Source organism: Hyperoodon ampullatus, assembly GCF_949752795.1.
Source record: "Hyperoodon ampullatus genome assembly, chromosome: 5".
Taxonomy (NCBI): Eukaryota; Metazoa; Chordata; class Mammalia; order Artiodactyla; family Ziphiidae; genus Hyperoodon; species Hyperoodon ampullatus.
Window position 1 is genome coordinate 45921844 of NC_136918.1, and position 13054 is coordinate 45934897.

Genomic DNA, 13054 nt, shown 5'->3' on the forward strand with positions numbered 1-13054 from the left:
CAGTAAATAACTTCCATGCATGGAGACTAAGAATTTGGAAAGGTGACATTTAAGCTGAGCCTTGAAAGGAGGGAGAGAAGAGGAGAGGAGTGGAGAGGAGGGAAGAGGGAGAGGGGAGGAGGAGAGGAGACGGGAGGGGAGGGGAGGAGGAAGTAGAGGAAGAAGAGGGAGGAGGAGGAGAAAGAGGAGGAGGAGGAGTTGGAGAGGGAGGGAGAGAGGGAGAGAGACAGACTGGTAGTGGGAGAAAGCTCAGAGTAGAGTAAGCAAAAAGAAAAAAGTAATGGGACTGGTTAAGTTTGATTAGGTTAAAAAAAAAAAAAAAAAAAAAAAACTCCCCTTTCCTCCAATCAGTTACTATTTCTGCCGGCTGTACCTCAGTATATCTTTTATCACCTTCTTTGACCACCCCCCTAGAATATGCTATCCTCACCCCCTCGTCATCCATTTTACAATATTTATGGAGTGCCTCTATGTGCCAGGCACTGTTCTGGGCACTGAGGATGTAACAATGAACAAGACAGGCCGAGTCTCAGTTCCTATTCTGCACTATAATAATACCAATACTCCAAACTGGATTCCCAGCTTTTGGTCAGCCCTACTCCAATCCATCCTCCACACTGACACCAGAGAGACTGGAAAGATACAGATCTGGTCCGGACACTCCCTTGCTTAAATCCCCCTGTAGTATGAATTCCCATAGTGTTCAGAATAGATTTCAATCTCCGTAGCATCCTGTTCAAGGCCGGTCACTAACTGTCCCGCACAGCCTTATCTCTCAGCCTACACCTTCATGCACTCCGCACTAAGCTACAGTAAATTACTCAAAATCTTAGATACATACATAGAAATAAGCACCTGCTGAAAGTACGTGGCTGGAACTCCATCCCTATTTCATCCTTGTACACTGAAACCTCAGAAAAGCCCTGGTTACCCCCCTCCAGCCTTCGAGTCTAAAAAACAGCGCTGGCGACACACTCCTCCACAGCCCTGGCATCCTGCGAACGCTTTGCTCACTCCCACCCCAGCGGGAGCAGTAAAAGGAGGGGCTTCGCGGGGCCTGGGGGCCGCCATCTTGGCTGAGTTGGCCGGAAGTGGTGCGGCAAGTCGGCTTGCCGGCGCGCACTGAGGCTGCGCGGTGGGCGCGCCGCGGGTTTTTGGCGCCGGCGGCGTTGCGGCCGTCCCCAACCCTCTGCGGTGCAGCACGGAAGCCACAAAGTCGCCTGTGTCATCTCTCCTAGTCCTACTCCAGCCGTCCCAGCCGCTGTCCAACCCCCCGCCGGGGTTTGTGCAGCGGCTTGCACACCCTTCGGCCAGTGTACGCGCTTTGCACCTGCCTGCCCGAAAACATGTTGCAGAAACCAGAGAGCGGGGGTCTCCCTGTCCCTCAGGCGGAGGGGGAGATGGATGGTGGCCACGACAGTGAGACCCAGGCCCTGACCGCCTCGCAGGAGGTGGCCCCGAGCCCCCTTCTGCAAGAGAGCCCCGAGGAGGACCTTGGCGCTGTAAGGGAGGAGGGGGCTGCGGAGCCCTCCATCACCCTGAAAGGTGCGAGGGCTTTTGGCAGCCAAAACCTTGGCCCGGCGCAGGGCCTGCCTCCGTCTGGATCAGACGGTGGCCGAGTTGGTGCAGTTTCTGCTGGTGAAGGACAGGAAGAAGAGTCCCATCACCCTCTCCGAGATGGTGAAATACATTATCAGAGACTTAAAGGATCTGTTCCCTGAGATCATCGCAAGGGCCGCAGAGCATCTGCGGTATGTCTTTGGTTTCAAGCTGAAACAGCTTGACCGCAAGCACCACACTTATATCCTGATCAACAAACTAAAACCTCTTGAGGAGGAGGAGGAGGAGATGGCCCCAGACTGGGTCTTTTAATGATGAGATTGGGCTGTATCTACGTGAAAGGTAATAGCGCCAGGGAGGCACAGGTCTGGGAGATGCTGAGTCGGTTGGAGGTGTGTCCCTCAATGTATCACTTCCTCTTTGGGTGCCCGAGGAGGCTTATTATGGAAGATTTCGTGCAGCTGAGATACCTCAGTTACCGGCGTGTTTCTCACACCAATCCACCGGCATGTGAATTCTCTTGGGGTCCCCGAAGCGACCTGGAAACCAGCAAGATGAAAGTCCTGGGGTTCGTGGCCAAGCTCCATAGGAAAGAACCCCAACACTGGCCAGTGCAGTACTGTGAGGCCCTGGCAGACGAGGCTGACAGGGGCAGTGTGAGGGCTAGGGCCAGGGCTAATGCTAATGCTGGAGCCGGCGTCCACCCCTGGTGAGGGCCAGCCAGAGGTGGGGCAGGGTGAAGTTGGGTATAAAAGCTATTGTCTGAGTCATAAGTACACTAGGTGGGGAGAAGGCCGTTATTTCTGTAGCAGTTGTATTTGTGTAACTAGGATTTAGGTTTTGTATCTTGCTAAGTTTTGTTACGTTTAATACACTTAAATTGATGTTTATAAATGAGATTGGTCTACTTTTTCCTGTAGGATTTTGTTGTAGAGTTTTGCTGCTTTTGTAAAATTAATTGAAAAACTTTACATTTTATTCTGTGGTCTTGAACAAATTATGCAGCACTGAATGCTATTTAAATGCTTTGAAGGAACTCACCAGTATGATGATCTGGTACCAGGGGAAAAAAATAGCTGATTGGTATCTAGCTTTCCAACAGTTTTTGTCTACTGTGCAAAGAAAAAAGACTGACATGTAACTCTGTTTGCTTAGTTATTGTAGTAGCTGGGGGGAAAATGCAATAAATTAGAAGTATAACCTGATACACTTAATAAACATTTGTTAAGCATCTTCTTTTGTGTGATGCACTGTTGGGGGTATTTGGGGATTAAATGCTGAACAAGATAAAGGTCCTACTTTTCAGAACTGGACAGTAAGTAAATAAACCAGAAGTTACAGTGCGGTGAGTTGAAGGCTACAGAGGGACACCCAACCCAGCTGGGGTGATTGGGTGAGGTTTGCCTGAGGTTACCTTTAGTCGGACTTCAGGGTAGGGAGGGAGAAACGATGGGGTGGGTGAAGAAGAGGGGAAGGAAATAAGGAAGGAGACATTGCGGGTGGGAGATGGTATTAAAAATGACTTAAGATCATAGATGCTCCTCAGTAAGATGGGAAGACATGATACATGGCAGATCTGGAAAACATCCAACCTTTGCCAGTGCCCTTGGTCCAGGGCAGTTTATTACAGTGCACACGTAATGATGGTGACTGTTAGCATTTTGGTCTTCTCCATCTCCCTTCTCTCAATCTCTACAAGCTTTCCTCTTCTACCAAAGCCCTCAGAGACCAAATACTTTTTTTTTTTTTTTTTGCTGTACGCGGGCCTCTCACTGTTGTGGCCCCTCCCGTTGAGGAGCACAGGCTCCGGACGCGCAGGCTCAGCAGCCATGGCTCATGGGCCCAGCCGCTCCGTGGCATGTGGGATCTTCCTGGACCGGGGCACAAACCCGTGTCCCCTGCATTGGCAGGCGGACTCTCAACCACTGCGCCACCAGGGAAGCCCAGAGACCAAATACTTTAACAATTCTGGAACGGTATGTAGTGTGGAGGGCACGTGTGATGTTCTCTACTGCCAAGAAGTCTTCAAGGGCTCTCCCTTGGCACCAGGAAGCCCAGCACCCTCATCCATGTTTCTGCTTGCCACTTGCCACCTGCCATCTCCCATTAGGAGGAGAACTGTAAGGCATCTTTCACATTCTTACCTACCCATGAAGAGTCATCTTCGAAAGCAGTTTGAACCTCTGCAGTGGCTACCACCTTCACTCGGGGGATGAATTCTGTAGAATGGGTACATAGAGTAATAAGGAACCTAGAGGAGTGGTAACCAAACCAGAACTGGGTGTAGGATTATGAAACCGTCCCCTTACAGCTGGCATATACAGAAGAGCTGCTTTCTTCTCTCTTTACTGCTGGTTTTGTGGGGCTGTGTGCTTTCAGTTGCATCTGAATAACATATCTGAGTATGTTAAGGTTAGCATGGAATACAAATACTTTGGAACACAGGCCCAGGGATCCAACCAATCACAGTGAGACCAAAGGCTATAAGCTTATGGGTAAAAAGTTCACTAATGATTAAAAATATGATTTCTGGGCAATTTATAATTCATTAAACAAAAGTACTGAGTACCCACTATATGCCAAGGACTTTGCTGGGTTCCAAAGATTAAAAAGGGAAAACCATCTTTACCCTCAAGGAGGAATAGTGATAATTTCTCACATTTGCATTTTCTCACAGCTGCTGAGAGGTCAGCAGTGTGTGCACCTGAGGGTCTGATTACTTGGCGATTTGCTTACAGTCACTTGGCAAAAGACAGCACCAAGACTAGAACCCAAGTCCCTTGCCTCCCAATGTGTTTCATTCTAGTACACTGTTCCCTGTGTCTGGCTTCCAATATATTGTATGTGATTTTATTTATCACAACTCCAAAAATCAAGTGAGGCATGTGTGATTATTGCCAGTTGCCACTGCAGTCCTTATGGGAGTGAGTAGAGTAGAAATACTTCCCATTTCACTGTCAGCAGAGGTGACTTTGCTGAAAGTCAGACATATATTTCACAGCAAGACAGGACTAACAACTACCACTTATTAAACATCTGCTATAGGCCAAAAGCATTTCCCCCCTACTTTTCACAACCGTATTGCAAAGTGGGTATTATGAAATACCTCCATTTTACAGATATTAATACTTGCCATTTATTCAATACGTAATATAAGCCAGCTTTTCAATGCTTTACATATGTTTTAATGATTTTTATAACAATCTAACAGGATAGATGTTATCTGTTCCATCTTGAACTATGCACACTGAAACTCAGAGAAGCTGTAAAGTTCTCATAGATGGTATATGATATAACCAGGATTGGAACTGAAGTCTGACTTAGTCAAAACTCCACACTTTTCAGTATCTTACATTTCCTTCTTCTTGGGACTCCTTTCAGACTTGGGGACTCATGTTCTTTCTTCCAAACATGGCTGTCTCTCTGGAGATGCAAACAAGGGTTGTATAAGCAAGGTGGTTATGACAAGACCCTGGCCTGTGGGAGGGTAAAATAAAGTTGGAGAATTATCTGTGAACATCGGTCCCAGCTCTGCCTACCCCCAGTGTTCTCAGAGTGCTGACTACGTGTAGAATGTGTATTTTTACTCAAACTCAGCACTTTTTGCCCTTGTAGGCCATGTTTCCTAAATCTTCTTTAGTCTGCTCTCTCCACTAAGCTTCAAATTAAGTCTTTCATGCCATGAAACAATCAAATAACATTTCTGGACCTGCAAATATGATTCCCAGCATTGTTTCCAGATGGTACAAAGGGCTGGCAGAACTTGTACCCTTGCCTCAGGATGAAAGACCTCCCATTTCACAGATGCCATCATCAACTTCTCAGAAGTACTGAAAGTGTGGCCTCTGGGCCCATGTGTAGAGCAGACATTGGCCATGGTGAGGGCAAGAGATGAATTCTCTGGTTGCTTATGGTCATTCACGTGAGGGAAAAGGAAGGCTCTTTCCCCTTCAGGCACAAACAGAACTAGATCATCCTGGGTGAAACCATGTGGGTGGGAGAGCAAGGAGATGTCGGAGGAGTGATGGCAGATGGATTACTCCAAATCATACGTACTATACCACAACTAGATAGCAAAGCCAGTAAAGGGAATTCCCTTGAAAACTATAAATGAAGCCTTAGACAATGGGAAGGTCTCACTCAGTTCAGCCACAGACTCTGCAGGGATTTTTCTTTTTCTTTTTTTGGCTGCATTGGGTCTTCGTAGCTGTGCACAGACTTTCTCTAGTTGTGGTGAGCCGGGGCTACTCTTCGTTGCGGTGCGCGGCCTTCTTATTGAGGTGGCTTCTCATTGCGGAGCATGGGCTCTAGGCGCACGGGCTTCAGTAGTTGTGGTTCGCGGGCTCTAGAGCGCAAGCTCAGTAGTTGTGGCACAAGGGCTTAGTTGCTCTGAGGCATGTGGGATCTTCCCAGACCGGGGCTCAAACCTGTGTCCCCTGCATGGGCAGGCAGATTCTTAACCACTGTGCCACCAGGGAAGTTCCTCTGCAGGGATCTTGACATTCACCAGAGTCGGGACTTTTGACCCACTGGAACTTGGAGAATGGGTATTTGGAAACAGGCTTTGGTTAATTACAGCCCCAGCATCTAGCAGGCACATAGTGCTCTGGAGGTGGCAGCTCATTTGCAGCCCCTGCAAACCAGGCCTCAGTGCACAGGCTTAATCACAGTTTCCACTTGAGATAATTATGCCTCATGCCTTGGTCTTGGTGGCAACTGATGCTTGTGCAAATTATTCCTCAAATTGTGTAGCCTAGCAGAGATGGCAACAATTACCTCCCAGCAGAAATATAGTGTACTGACTAAAGAGGTTAGGTATTCTGAAAAGTGTCCCAATCAAGGCCTTATAAAAGTCATGACTATGTGACCTTGAACAAGGAATTCTAAACTCTGAGGACTGAAGCTCTAGGAAAGTTTAGATTGGAGGGTGACTGGAGTTAGTGGGTAGCTACAATCCACACCCACAACCCATCCTACCAGCTGACTGCAAACCCTGCCCAGTTCCCAGGCTACTCATGACTGATGACAATATCAGCCAACAATTATTAAGCCTTATCTGTCAGGCATGGTGCTAAGTATGATAATCAAATTGGCTCCTGCAACTACACAACACCCCCATGAGACAGATTCTACATTTGCCATCATTACAGTACCGTAGGCAAACCGCAAAGAAAGAAGAATTCCTTTCATTGTGTCAATGCACAAGTTAAAAGACTTGCCCAGCTAGTGAGCTGCAGATCCTGAACGTGAACCCGAATCTCCTGGGTTCTTGCTGTAATTCCACCTTGCTGGTCTTCAGGTTCTCAGGGAGCAACCAGCCTCCCTTTGGGAGAACGGGGCTGCGGGAGAAAGAAAGAAAACCTCTGGGCCTGCTCATTTATACCATAACCTAGAGCGCCCACAGTAGAGGCAGTGAGGCAGGGAAGGAACAATTTGGCTTCTCTGATTGCTGGGTTTGGGTCACCAGAAGGGATGCAAACTGGGAGAGGAGCCCACTTGGAGCCCACTCAGGGCAGCAGCACTGTGCTTCCTGCAGTGGGGGAAATGGTGCCCAAGACGCAGAGGGGTGTCAGCACAGTGAGAGACAACCATGAGGACAGAGGAGTCTCCTACAGTGGAAAGCTCCTGGCCCCTGGAGCAGCCAGATCTGCATTCCACCCCACCCTGCCATGTGAGAGTGTGTGCCTTCACCTGAGTTAGCTAACTCTCTGAGCTTTGGTTTCCTCGTCTTTCCAACAGAGGTATTGCTGTGCACCTCAAAACACTGTGAAGACGACTGAATGAGGGAATTACTAAGCACCTAGCACAGGATCTGGTACATGGTAACTAGTGTTATTATAAACTGTATTCACTCATTCAACAAACACTTATCTTCTGTACATACCAGGCATACATCCTGGTGGTGAGCTTACAGCAGAGAACAATACAGACAAAAATCCTTGTCGTCTAGAGCTTACAGACCGGTGTGAGGAGACATAATAAAGAAGCACAATACATAGAATGTCAGATGGAGATCTATGTTGTAGGGAGAAATGAAGCAGGAAAGGGGGAAAGAGTGCTGGGAGGGTGTGCAATTTTAAATAGCCTGCTCAGGGAAAGCCTCATTGAGACATTTGAGTCAAAACTGAAGGTGAGAAGCAGGAAGCCCACAAGCTGTCTGGGGGGGACCAGGGAGGAGGGGGTGCCGGCAGATGGAACAGTGAGTATGAAGGCCAAGGGTGGAAGCAGGCCAGGCAGGTTCTGAGAAGTAGCTCCTGCAAGCAGAGTGAGTGATGGGGGAGGGTTGAGTAGAAGGAGATGTGTTCCTTCTCCAGAAGGAGCTTGCAGAGCTGGCACAAGTACCTAAAACAATGAATAAACACGGATCTGCACCCAAGAGTTACTGCCTGAGTTCAGCAAGGGAAGAAACCACAGCAGCCTTAGGCAGCAGAAGCTTCCACTGGGCCTGGAAGGGGAAGGAAAGAGATATTCCTTATTCATAGCTTTTGTTTTTCTAATTACAAATGCTTGTAGTGGAAAATGTGGAGAGTTCCATAGAAATATAAAGAACATGCATTCTCTAGAATACTGGCACCCAGAGACAACCATGGTTAACAGTGTAGTATGGTTTTATGTCTATCTCTAGTGTATTTAGTTTTCACCTGCCAAGGGTATAAATGATTTGTTGCTACTTTAACAATGAGTTACAATGACACTGAGCCGCACTCCATGCAATATTTCCCTCAAATACTTCTGGGAGCTCCCAGTGGGGCATTTCAAATGATGTCACACATCCATCTATCCACAGCAGTCACCGTGCGGGGCTTATGGAGGCCCATGAAAGGAGCTTCTGCTGGAGATGGTCCTTGTGGAGTCCTCAGCATCCGTGGCTGCTGCCTCCTCGGACGCCCCCAGTGTTCTAGAGGGATGCTGCGTTCTGTGCAGACATGGATAGAGTGTGCTTCTCCCCAGCTCTGTGTCAAGAAATGTCACCTGGGTCCCAAAGCAGCAGTGCCAGGGACTCTCCAACCTCCTCAGGAAGCCTGCTAGTCTCTGCTTGCCATCTCTTGCAAACGACTCTCCAAACTTCAGCTGAAAATAGTCACCCCCCACAGGGACCAGTCCACAACTTCCTCCACAACTCTTTTCCTCAAACCTTAGGAAAAAAAGGAGAGAAAAGGCAGTCCCTGTCTCCCAAGGCACAGCTATTTACACTGCTGAACCAGAACAGTGAACATATGCATTCGCGCTGACAGTGATTACACAGTTTTAGATTGGTGTTGATTTTCCCGAAACAAAGCAAAAGTCTGCCCCAAAGGTGAACTAAATCCTCTATCTCTAGCAAACTGCTAGCAACTTAGCTCCCTTCCCCCACTTTTCCCACTTTCTCATCATGTTTGTTTTCTTTTTTTAATTTTTAAAATTTATTTATTTATTTTTGGCTGCGTTGGGTCTTCATTGCTGCTCGCAGGCTTTCTCTAGTTGCGGTGAGCGGGGGCTACTCTTTCATTGCAGTGCGCAGGCTTCTCATCGCGGTGGCTTCTCTTGTTGCGGAGCACGGGCTCTAGGTGCCCGTGCCTTATAACATCTCAGCCAGGGATTTTATATACCGTGAGAGATGGCTAGAATTTAGGTAAAAGCTTGGAATGGAGAAAAGGATTCTAGGCAAGGGAAACTACTTCAGCCAAGGTCAGGTAGCAGGAAGGTGCAGTGTCCTGGGAACCACGAGGGGACCAGTTAGGTTGGAACAGAGTTTGTGGAGGAGAGGAGAGGGTGCTGTGGATGGAGAGAGCAGCTGGGGGCAGCGGCTGAGGGAGAGCAATGAGCACAAGGACGGTGGCCTGGCTGGTCATGCAGGGGGAGGCTGGAGGCAGGGAGGCCACTCCAAATTGGAGTAGATGTCAGCCTGACCAGGGGAGGGGTGCAGCAGGAATGGGGGTGGGAAAGGACTGGTTGGGGGAATAACTTGGAACCACTGGATAACTGATCAGCTGTGGGAAATGCAACAGAGGGACATGTGAGGTATGACTCAGCAGCTTCAAGCTGGCATGTCTGGAAGAATGCTGGAGTCATTCACTAGAACAGCTGGAGGCCCAGAGGGAGCTGGTTTGTGGTCAAGAAGATGGATATGTCATCAGTCACACTGAGTCTCAGTTGCTCAGTTGACTATCTGATGGACACTTGGAGACAGAGCAGAGGAGGGACGCCGAGGCTGAAGGTAGACACTCTGCGTCAGCCTCTTAGAAGACAGAGCCCAAACCGCAGACTCTCTCCTTGGGAAAGAGTGTAGAGGGAGGAGGGCAGGAACCTGACCCATCTCTCTTCTTGCTCAAAGCAAAGGTCTTGGCAGTCCCAAGCAGATTACACAGAAATGCAATCCTGCCTCCACAGTTGCCTTCTGGGTCCATCTTCTGGATATACTTCTACAAATGATCTGGGGGCTAAGAAGAAGGTCTCAGAGGGAGCAGCATGGCCAGGGAGTCATGGAACTAGGAAAAGAGAAGCTGCAAGTTGTTGTAGGTGGGTGTCAGCTAAGGGGTGCCAAGATTCTTAGTGTGCACTAAAAACAGCATTTCAGGGCTTCCCTGGTGGCGCAGTGGTTGAGAGTCCGCCTGCCGATGTAGGGGACACGGGTTCGTGCCCCGGTCCGGGAAGATCCTACATGCCGCGGAGCGGCTGGGCCCGTGAGCCATGGTCGCTGAGCCTGTGCATCCGGAGCCTGTGCTCCACAACGGGAGAGGCCACAACAGTGAGAGGCCCACGTACAGCGAAAAAAAAAAAAAAAAAAAAAAACAGCATTGCAAACACACAGTCCCACTGCTGCTGGAAGGACTCAGGACAGACCTAACCAAGGCTGAAATGGGCCAACTCATGGGATTCCAGACTTAGCAGCCTGTCTCTCCCCGCTTTATAATGGACCTTCTGTCTTGGAATGGAACTTTCCAGGCAACACCATCACCTTTGATCAGACCTGAGATATCTCCACAGTGCAGGACACGTCCCAAGGGAGGGAGGTTCTCATTCAGGGAGAACCCTCATGTTCAGCCTCTTGGATACACAAGGCATGTTGCCCAGATGCAAATGCACACTTAGTATATACACGTAGAAATATCTCCTCCAAATCCACAGGAGACATGAAGAAAAAAATATCATTTGGCAACTATCATGTATCAGGTACTTTGCCTGGGGCTTTCCAAGTATTTTTACATTTAGTCTCACAACAGTTGTGAGAGAAAGGGATCATTTTCCCATTTTGTAAAAACCCAAGCCTCAGAAAAGTTAAATATTTTGTCCAGGATCACATGCCTAGAAAATGGCAGATGGTTCTTGACCCAGGTCTGCCTGTGCACTCATATGTTATTATTCTTCTTTCTTCACACATGTGTGTACAGCAGACTCATACACACAAACACATATCCATCCCCTCTACACACACAAAATCCCCATAGAAAGTAAGCTCCCTGAGGGCAAGGATTTCATTTTGTTCACTGATGTATCCCAGATATCTAGAACAGTGTCTGGCATATAGTACACACTCAGTAAATATTTTGTGGTTGTCATTACATGAATTGAATGAATACACGTGCATGCAACCCTCACCTGTGTACGTGTACATCTACACACACACATGCACACACGCACATATGGGCACACTCACTCACCTTCACATACATTTAATTAACACATCAAATCCACTGCCTGAAAGTAGATCCCAGATGAAGCTCCAGCTCTCAGAGCTGCCCCTACAGGCCTTCTCCCGAAGGGGTGACCTCCCCATCAGGAGCCCCACTGCTGGTCTCCCCAGGCTCCTCCCTGGAGCAGTAACCAGCCCTCTCCCCAGCCTCAGTACATCCCACCTCCTTCTTTTCTTAGCTCAGTCAAAATAAAGAATTTTTCTAAAAGATCTTTACTAAGAGAAAAAGAGAAAAAGAATCAAGAAACTACAAGCCCTTGAGCGGATGAGTTGACAGATCCGGATTCTTACCCTAAGCCAGGCCCTCCAGTCCGGCCACAGCCTGGCTCAGCGGGTGAGGCGAGCAGCTCGTGGAGCCTAGGCCGTGCTTGGCTGCTCTGCCAGTGGCTCAGATGCCCAGCCTGAGGGAGCAGGGAGTTGGCACGGCTGCTCAATCTGGGCCGTTCTCTCTTCCTCCAGATACTCCTGCTGCTTCTATATGGGCACAGACACTTCTGCCACTCTGGCCTTGAGCTAACTGCAAGTTTACACCCTCTTTGCCATCTGCTGTGCCCTGGGCTTGTAAACCAGACTGGTCCCACCCAAATCACTCAGTAGGACTGTGTCTATCCCATGCCTAAAACTCCAACAACCTTAATTCCTTCCTAGAGCCTCAAGGCTCTGCCTGAGATGGCTCCTGTCCATCCTCAGCCTCATCCCACGCCACCCCTTTATATGGTCTCCAGTTACATTTGCAGAGCAGTTCTGATGGATGTACCAGAGCCCAGGATCCCAAGGATCTGTTCACCAGACACCTCAGACAACTCCAGATCAGACCCTGGACCAGTGCATCAGCATCACCAGGGCGTCTGGATTAAAAAGTAAATTCCTGAGCCCACCTAAGACCTGCCGGATCAGAATCTCTGCAAGTGAGGCCCAGAAGCCAGCACTTTAAACAGGCCTCCCAGGTGACTGTCACACTCCAAAGTCCAAGAAGCACCACCCCAAATCTATTAAACTCCATACGTACCCCCATGCATATATAATAATGATAGCTAAAATACTTATTGAGCACTTACTATGTGCAAGGAAGTATTTTCATGTGTTAACTCAGTTCACCCTCACAACAACGTTGGAGGGAGGCATGTTATCATGCCCACTTCACGGTGACTTGCCCAGATTCATACAGCCTTTGGCGGGAAGTCAGGGATCGAACCCCGGCCCTGTGACTTCCGAGCCTGCGCGCAACCAGCACACACTCTCTAGCACGCTCGACTGCACCTACACAGATCACACACACACACAGGACCCCCACCCCTTAAGAACCGCTGACCAAAGAGGTTCTGACTAAAGAGATGGAGGGCCAGGGTGTTTTCCAAGGCTCCTGGTTTCTCTCTCACCCCAAGTCTGGCATACGCAGATCTGAGCCTAGAGAGCCAACAGTCACAGCCAGCAGGGCCGGGGAGCTGGTGAGCTGTGGCCCCAGGATTTAGGCAGCACCCCCAGGCCCTGAGGCTCAGCTCTGCCTGCTGCAGGGAGCGTGCCCATCACGGGCCTCCACTGCCAGGGCCCCTGGACCCTGCCCCCCAGCCTCTGCTGCCCAGCGTGTCCTGGCTCCCCGAGAGCCGAGCCCCTGACAGGGCCCTCCTGGAATGCTGTAGCCAGAGAGCAGATGTGCTTGCAGCTCTTTCCAAAAGCTAGTCTTCTCAGGAATCCTGCCATGGGGGAAAGGCAGGGGGATGGGGGGAAGGAGTGGAAAAACAACCGAAATACCATAACACAGAAAAGTGATCCAAATAAAAAGCAGCAACTGTGTATCTGGAAGGAATAAACTGAGGAGGA

At 49.1% G+C, this 13054-nt stretch overlaps 1 protein-coding gene across 1 annotated transcript in view; it reads left to right on the forward strand.

The window, feature by feature from the left end:
- Window positions 1–1346: 1346 nt before the first annotated feature.
- MAGEF1 (MAGE family member F1) overlaps window positions 1347–13054 on the forward strand; it is a gene marked incomplete at both ends in the record, with an annotated part of 59527 nt that continues 47819 nt past the window's right edge. Inside the window, 3 exon segments of the mRNA XM_079705219.1 lie at window positions 1347–1556; window positions 1558–1846; window positions 1849–2269. Of these exon segments, the coding sequence (XP_079561345.1) occupies window positions 1347–1556; window positions 1558–1846; window positions 1849–2269 (920 nt within the window).